This window comes from Octopus bimaculoides, chromosome 6 (assembly GCF_001194135.2).
Source record: "Octopus bimaculoides isolate UCB-OBI-ISO-001 chromosome 6, ASM119413v2, whole genome shotgun sequence".
In the NCBI taxonomy this organism is placed as follows: domain Eukaryota; kingdom Metazoa; phylum Mollusca; class Cephalopoda; order Octopoda; family Octopodidae; genus Octopus; species Octopus bimaculoides.
Genome location: NC_068986.1, coordinates 96,033,170 through 96,042,018, shown reverse-complemented (window position 1 = coordinate 96,042,018; position 8,849 = coordinate 96,033,170). Strand labels below are relative to the sequence as shown.

Here is an 8,849-nt window from a genome sequence, read left to right as displayed (position 1 = left end):
CATATACTCCATCTGCACCAGAATAGAATTATCATTATCTCTTACTCTGGGTATAATTTTAAATTAGTTGATTCTTACTCCCCACTTAGCGCCCACTTTACAGCAGACTTTTTTTTTTCCTTTTTATTAAAGATACTTTCTCTTTCATCTTTCCAGATCCCTAAAATCGAGTACTCGACCTAGTATTTATGTCAGAAAAAAATTAATACAAATTAATGTCAATAGATAGGGGCAGCGAGCTGTCAGAAACGTCAGATCGAGTAAAAAAAAATTGCCTTGCAGCATGTTACGACACATTTACGGTCCACGACCACAGCCTGTCCCCACCAAAATTATAACATATCCAGGAATACACTTCCTATTTGTTCTTTGTTTCTTAAAACAGTAGAATGTGATTTCGTTACTATTTCTTTTAAGTTGAGCCACCACGTGGAGGCTCCACTGGTTGTAGTGCAGTTTTTCAATGCTGCCTTATATTGATAGACGTACCAACCAGCGATGGAGGTTCTACCATTCTTCCACAAACTTAATCCTGTTTAACTTTCTGCCAGACGAAAGGACAGTGAGTGCTTTGTACTTTGGTACTTATTAGTCAGGTAGATAAGCGAATAAATACGGAAATCAACACCTAAGTTATACACGAGTTCGAACCGGAAAGATATAGGCGCTCAACGACCATACAAATAGAATCAATGATTAATCACTCCACACCGACAAAAATAAATTCTTGACAGGAAACGAATAAATAATAAATATATCGTTTACTGGAGTGACATAATACGTATAAGAGGAGAGCGATGTCGCTGTAGATTAAACTACACCCAGACTTCGTTGCCATTAGCCACATGGTCATCTGTCTTAACTGCGGAGCTCTGATATTCTGGTTCCTTTTTTTTTTTTAATATTATAATCGGTAATTTTTTTGATAAATAAACATATTATATTTAAATATATATATATATATATATATATAAATATACCACCTACAAAAAAAGTTATCTTGAGTTAATATATCTGAATTCCGAAGTCTGAACATCCTGGTTCCATGTGTTTTATCTGACCAGATGGCATTATCTGCTGTAAAGTTGCTGAATCCACGGGTCGTTGCCCAAACAGGTCCTGCTTGTACGGCATCAATTATCTTCCTCCACGGTTCAGGTAAGCGGATGTTACTTTTTTTTGGCGAAGTTCATAAATTTGAAATTAATTTAATTACTTATCCTCCACAAATGCCTAAATATAACGTGCAGAGTCGTCCTTAAATTTTGAACACAAGTCCTCAAGGATAGCTTCAACTCATCTGAATGATTGTAAAATGTTATTTATTGCCGCTGTTTTAATACCATTGTTTGACAAAATAATTTTGAACGTTAAGCCAAAGTCTGTAGCTCTTAGTATTGAACTTTGAAACTTACAAATTTTTACAAACTATAGTTGTGTAATGTTGGACTGCTTTATCCCATCTGTACTTTTCATTCATTACTGGAATATGTTTGTTTTTAAATTACGGAGATGTACTTGCATACCAAGTGACCTGATCTGAGATCGTGTGCTGGAAAGAAAACCTTTCACTCAGCATGATGCAGAATCTCTCCATCATCATTGGAAAAGAAGTGACAAATATCGTAAGCTAGCAACGTGCAGGTATGCAATTATATACTTCCAGCTGGTCGAGTCCGTATGTTCTACCACTCCTCCTTGTTGCATCACTTTATCTATCCATAGCGTGTTTTCCAAATTCCTCTGCATGAAATTAATTGGTGAGTGAAGCGTGCACAGATCTGCACTCATTTTTAGATAATACTGTTTTTCTCTCCGTGACCTAACACTGGCTTGGATGACCAGAAGCTGAAAGACTTTCAATTTATGTGTGTGTGTGTGTGTGTGCAAGCGTGCAGTTAACTGACCAACTTCTATACAATTTCCCTCATATTGTTTCAGTATTCCCAAGGCTGTAGTAAGTGGATGAGTATTCTACAAAGACATGCACTTTTAACGTAGCATTCAGACAGAATCAGCATGGCATGGTGTGTGGAACTTTGAATTGCAAGTACAGCCCATCTGACGGTTTTCCAGTTTCTGTCAAGCCAATTCCAGTCATAAAGCTACGTGTCAACCAAGGGCTAGAGCAAAAAGATACTTGCCTAAGACGAGTGCAGATCTGTGCACGCTTCACTCACCAATTAATTTCATGCACAGGAATTTGGAAAACACACTATGGATAGATAAAGTCATGCAACAAGGAGGGGTAGTAAAACATACGGACTCGATCAGCTGGAAGTATATAATTGCATACCTGCACGTTGCTAGCTTACGATATTTGTCACTTCTTTTCCAATGATGATGGAGAGATTCTGCATCATGCTGAGTGAAAGCGTAGTCCTTTGTAGTGTTAACATTGCATACCTGTTAATCAGGAAGAACCTGGCCTAAGCAAAACTTGCTTTATGGAACTGGCCAGCAAACCTGTATCTGGCTGTTGTCCTCTTTTTGTAAGCTTCCATGGTAACATCAGATTATTGGTCATACTTGAATACAAATTGACGCTCACCATGTTTATTGATGCCTTCTTTGAAGTGAGACATCTACAGGAGTTCTTTGCCAAGAACAAAACACTGTACATTATGAATTAACTTGGGAATGGCTTTTTACTAGGTATCTTGTTCCATAGTCTGATGGTAGCTAAGAAACATTGAGATGAGGAAAGGTTTATGAGGGCCATGTAGATTTGCTATTAACAAAGTGAGAATGAACAACCAGTTCTGTATAAACTTTATACTATATATCTGATTCAATGGTGCCATGAGATTTCAGATGGGCTGACAGAAGATGCATAGGAATAGCTGGCAGCAGACACAACCAAGAAAGAAAGAATCAATTGATCAGAAGGCTTCTTAGTAGTAATTGAAAGCTTCTGTTAACAATATGAAAAATCATGATGAGAAAAGTTCTGTTGACAACAAAGGGCTTATTTCCTAGTGAAGGGCAGATTATATGATGCTTGAGTACAAAGTGTGATATTGCTGCAAGAATGTAGAGGATATGCAATGGCTGGGGGGGGGGGGGTGGAGATGAATTGAGCACGCTCTGTTGATATTAAATGTGCGTAAATGACAGAGCATGAATGTGAGGAGAAAAAAATTGGGCATCAGAGTGTAGACTAATGGTATAGACCTATGATGTGACTGAAAAATGACAATTTGGGTAAAACATCTCAATAATGCAAATAGAAGAAATCTGTGGAAGAGAAAGACTAAGGAAAATGTGCACAGAAGTGGTGAGGAATGATCTCAGCATGCTGAACTTCACAAAGGTGATGAAGAGTCATGACAAATAGAGAGATGTTGTTTTGAAATTGAGCAATCTAACACATACCATCAGACAAAAGCAACCATGAAAATGTTGAGAAATATGTTTTCACACATAGATGGCAATACAATGGTAGTTATACAGGGTGATCAGGCGAAGTTTCACTATTTTATGTCCCCTTTTTCATAAACAGCTTGATGTGAATAGTCAACAACATTGGAGAGGATAAAGATTAAAGTTGTAGTTGAGAAAAAGTTAGCTGACATGGAGGACCAAAAGCCACCTGAGTACTGGAAAAGAGTTACCTGCATCATAATGATTTTTTGCCAGGTGTCAAAATGCTAACAACATGACTACTGTAAACAGTGTACAGGCTGTAAGATGACGTGGACATCATGAAAATCAAGTTTCCCCAAACTGTGATGCTCTTCGGGTGTGTCTCCAGTGAGGGTGACATCATGTCACACCACATCTTTGTACAAAGTCTTAAGCTCAATTCAAATGGCTATATGAAGCTGTTGGTGACTGTGGTCAAACCATGGCTGGAGAGGGTTGCTGCTGGAAGGCTCTATGTGTGGAAGCAGGGTTCAGCTCCTTGCCGTACCTCCAGAAAGAAGTGGTTGTCAGAGAATTTCTATGATTTCAGTAGCCCCAATTTCTGGCCCCACCTAATTCCCCTGATTGTAATCCCACAGGCATCAACTGCTCTGTTTCCAACACCAAACCTGGGAGCTGTTTGAAGATCTTCCTATGGACACAGTAAGGAATGCATGCACCAGAGTCCAGAGCTGTCTTGAGGCAGTGGTGGAAGCTGAGGATGGCTACTTTGAGTAAACTATTATCCCACCAGCCATCATCTAGTTGATATTTGTTTATTTTTTAAAATACTTTTATTTTGACATATTGTTTTCTTTTCCTTTCATGCAAACTATCAAATTTAGCTGGAACACCCTGTAGTAGTCAGTGGTACAGAATATTCATCTACTGATACATTTGGGTAGAAAAAAACTATTCTTTCCAATCATTCATTAACACTTCAGTTAATGTTAGGTCACATGTTTATTCTGATTATGTAACATAGTACAAGTGTCCTAAACTTGGGTCTACATGTATTATTTGATTTTTGTGTAGGAGAAGGGGTTGCATATTTAAATTCATTTTGTTTTCTTTTGTGCATTGATGATGCTGATGGTATTTTATAGGTGATACTGGTCAAGGTATAAGAGAATGGCTCCAAATGGTTTTAGGACACGAGTTGGCATTTCCTCATATTCGAGTTGTGTATCCTACAGCCCCTGCCAGGTAAGTGTTGGAACACTGATCAACAGCCTTTCTCCAGTCCCATGCTGTACTTATCTTCTTTTTTTGTTTCTCTGGTTGTTGTTTAACCTGATGTCATCCCTGAACAAGAAACTTATAATCAAATCTGTCTTGTCTTTTTAAAAGTATATAAGATTATATTATTGAGTGTTCTTTATTTATTTAAGATGGTAGAGCTTGATTTGAAGGAGACTTGTCTAAAATTACTAGGAAGTTAAGCAATCACACATGTTCTCTCATTGTTTCTCTAGGCTTGCAAATGTAATCAATTAAGTCCCTTCTCTATAATCGTCACTTTAATTACAAGTTAATGAGGGAGCCTCTATGTAGTCTAGGAGAACAGTAACTGCGAATAAGAATTGACTCTGTGGTTGCCAACCTGTGCCATCATAGAAAGCAGGCATGATGATGATGATGATTGTGTGATTGTCCTGGGATTGAATTAATAATATGCAGTTAGGTGGGAGGTAGATATCGAGCAACTTATTTTTTCACCAGAAGTTCTACTTTGGGATATGTGGAGCAGTTATGTGCATTATTTTGGTCCAGGTGAACAAGGTCTCGACAAGTTCTTACTCAGGAACAAAATATTTTTCAGACCATCCCAGTGTAATGTTAATTGTCATCTACCCTTTCCTATTGACACAGAAAATCACTAGAAACTGTCATAACTCTGATGGTCCTGGGGTGTAAACTCTAGCTGATGCCCAGCAGCTCACACTTGGGGATTCAGGCAGGTTGAATGCAGCCTAGCCTTGTGATGCAATCTTGCAATGCTTTATGATCTCTTGGCGACTCTGTATCTTCAGTTGTCGTCAGTGCTTTTCTTGGAGTACATCTTCAGTGCAGGGCAGTCTCATCAGTATTTGTAGACCTGTTCAGGATTTCGTTTTTTGCAGAAACTAACTTGGCAAGCTTATCAATAAATGCAGCAGCTGCTTCATTATCCTCTGTAGCATTAAACTTTTGTCTGTGTTAATTATGTAGCTTGGGATTTGGTTCCATTGCACTACCCTGGGTAAGTGTTTTCTTCTACAGCCCTGGGCCAGCCAGTGCTATGTGAGGAAATTTGGTAGATGGAAATTGCAGGAAACCCATTGCATACATGTGTGTGTGTGTGTGTGTTGCTATTCCTTGTTGACATAACAATCAGTTGCTCTGCACTTCTGTAGATCTCTGGAATAAAGATATCCCTTACTTGAATAATATGTAAAGGTTGGCAACAAGAAGAGTAGTCAGTCATAGAAACCTGCTGTAAATCATGCAAATCCATGTTTGCATTGAAAAACTGACATTAAACGAACAAAAACATAGGTACACAGACACACTTCAAATCACACCAAAATTGACTTTTTATTATATAGTAATATACAATACTGGAGGCGCAATGGCCCAGTGGTTAGGGCAGCGGACTCGCGGTCATAGGATCGCGGTTTCGATTCTCAGACCGGGTGTTGTGAGTGTTTATTGAGCAAAAACACCTAAAGCTCCACGAGGCTCCAGCAGGGGATGGTGGCGAACCCTGCTGTACCCTTTCACCACAACTTTCTCTCACTCTTACTTCCTGTTACTGTTGTGTCTGTAATTCAAAGGGTCAACCTTGTCACACTGTGTCACGCTGAATATCCCCGAGAACTACGTTAAGGGTACACGTGTCTGTGGAGTGCTCAGCCACTTGCACGTTAATTTCACGAGCAGGCTGTTCTGTTGATCGGATCAACTGCAAACCTCGACGGAGTGCCAACAACAACAACAAGTCAATTTTCTCCCTCTTTTTTTTTTCCTGCATACTTTCTTTATTCTTTTGCTCTCTAACCATGGTGCCTATCACAGTAAAACTGATGTATCTCTACAGGCCCTACACCCCTATGATGGGACACCAGAGTACAGTATGGTTCAATCGTAAGAAGATCAGTCCATTTGTAGCAGAAGATGAATCTGTTATTCCAATGTGTGAAAAGATCTCTGAACTAATTGACCTTGAGATAAAAAATGGTATACCTTTCAACAGGATAATCATTGGTGAGTATCATTGAAATAGCACTTTATTACTCTTTGTTTTCTCTTCATTATCATCACCAGTATTATTAAAGGATACAGTATTCTGCCAAGGTCAACTTTGTCTTTCATCCTTTTAGGGTCAATGAGTAGGATTATTAAAGGATACATAAGATATGGTCCTAGATGGAGGGGTCAGGGCTGTTCATTTGGGTCAGGTATAGACTAAACATTTACCATAATCATCATCATTACTGTCATCACTATCACCTCTATCAACACTATTGTCATCATGATCAACAAAAGCATGAATTCCATTAAAGGCAATATAAGTAGTATTGTTGTTCAATGCCAGGTCAATCCCGATTAAGCAGAGCTACTTTGGCCATGATCATCTAGTCTTTTCAAGAGTATCTATGACTATATTTCCTTATTTGAAAGGGTGTGATTTGATGCTGCTATTTATAGCAAGTTGGGTAATCACGAAGAGGTACACTTGTTGGTTTTATGATGATGATGATAGGCCTACCAACCAATGTTTGTGGTCTTGTTATATTTCAAAAGCTCGTGAATTTATTCAAGTGTAGTAAATTCTATAATGAACTTCTTGGTACCATTTCATATTGCTCTAAGAATATTCATCTTTGTTGTAGGTATAATATACGTGTGTTGGCACTCCGTCGCTTACGACGTCGAGGGTTCCAGTTGATCCAATCAATGGCACAGCCTGCTCGTGAAATTAACGTGCAAGTGGCTGAGCAATCCACAGACACGTGTACCCTTAACGTAGTTCTCGGGGATATTCAGCGTGACACAGTGTGACAAGGCTGGCCCTTTGAATTACAGGCACAACAGAAACAGGAAATAAGAGTGAGAGAAAGTTGTGGTGAAAGAGTACAGCAGGGTTCACCACCATCCCCTGCCGGAGCCTCGTGGAGTTTTAGGTGTTTTCGCTCAATAAACACTCACAACGCCCAGTCTGGGAATCGAAACCGCGATCCTATGACCGCGAGTCCACTGCCCTAATCACTGGGTCATTGCGCCTCCACAGGTATAATATGCACATACCCAGCAACAGCACCTGGTCTTGCCCAGGTTCATACATAACATAAACATAACATCATAAATTTGCTATGTTTTGGATGTATTGTTTTAAAAAATGCTAAGAAGCTTCAGTTAATCTGGGATTATTAATTCATTAAGAATTGTTGCATCTAAGCTATCCAGAAAATGATCTATGTTGAGCTTCATAAAATTTTGCAGAAATTCTAATATAGAATTTAATTAAAAAGTCTGCTTTAACATTTTTATCAAAATACTGTATAGATATTCATAATTACTAAGGCAGTGGGCAAAATGCTTAGTGGCATTTTGTCCATTTTTATGTTGTGAGTTCAAATTCCACTGAGGTTGACTTTGCCTTTTGACCGTTTGGGGTTGATAAAATAAGAGTTGAACACTAGGGTTAATGTAATCAACTTAGCCCCACCCCCAGAATTGCTGGCCTTGTGCCGAAATTTGAAATCAGTATTTATAATTACTCTAAACAAATTTTTTTCTCTCAATATCTTTTGCAATGCTTTGTGTATATGGTATTTAAAATTTTTCTATCTGAAGCGAAAAATATAATTTTTATAACAGTTATGTAGCCTGCAAAATGATGTACTGTTACACAAAATTTCTACTTAGGTACATAACTGTATCATACAATTTGAAATATACATTATCATCATCATTTAACATCCAGTTTCCATGCTGGTATGGAGTGGACAGTTTAACAGGATTTGGTGAGAAAGAGAATTGCATCATATTGCAATGTCTACTTAGGAAGAGCATTCAACCGTAGAAAACCTACCTAACAATAATCAATTTACAAAGTGTACTGGATCCTTTTCTTCGTGGTGCCAGTGCTAGTGATGATTGTCTCATAACTTTCAAGACCTAAAGTGGTCTCTGTAACTGAAAAAAGAGAAGAGATACTGGGTTGTGTGTGACACTCTCGGAGTGGTTGGCGCTAGGAAAGGCATCCAGCTGTAGAAACTCTGCCAAATCAGATTGGAGCCTGGTGTAGCCACCTGGTCCACCAGTCCTCAGTCAAATCGTCCAACCCATGCTAGCATGGAAAGCAGACGTTAAACGATGATAATGATATATATATATATATATATCATCATCATCATCATCATCGTTTAACGTCCGCTTTCCATGCTAGCATGGGTTGG

The 8,849-nt window shown here is 38.6% G+C and overlaps 1 protein-coding gene across 2 annotated transcripts in view; it reads left to right on the top strand.

The window, feature by feature from the left end:
* The first annotated feature begins 474 nt into the window (after nt 1-474).
* Nucleotides 475-8,849, top strand: part of LOC106871482 (lysophospholipase-like protein 1) — a 10,566-nt gene continuing 2,191 nt past the window's right edge. Inside the window, exons 1-3 of one of the 2 annotated variants that reach the window (XM_014917961.2) lie at nt 475-1,158; nt 4,512-4,611; nt 6,485-6,651. In XM_014917961.2, the coding sequence (XP_014773447.1) occupies nt 1,065-1,158; nt 4,512-4,611; nt 6,485-6,651 (361 nt within the window). In that variant the 5' untranslated portion in view covers nt 475-1,064. Of the gene's footprint in view, nt 1,159-1,197; nt 1,645-4,511; nt 4,612-6,484; nt 6,652-8,849 lie in introns of those variants that run through there. The other variant, XM_014917962.2, reaches the window with a different exon arrangement.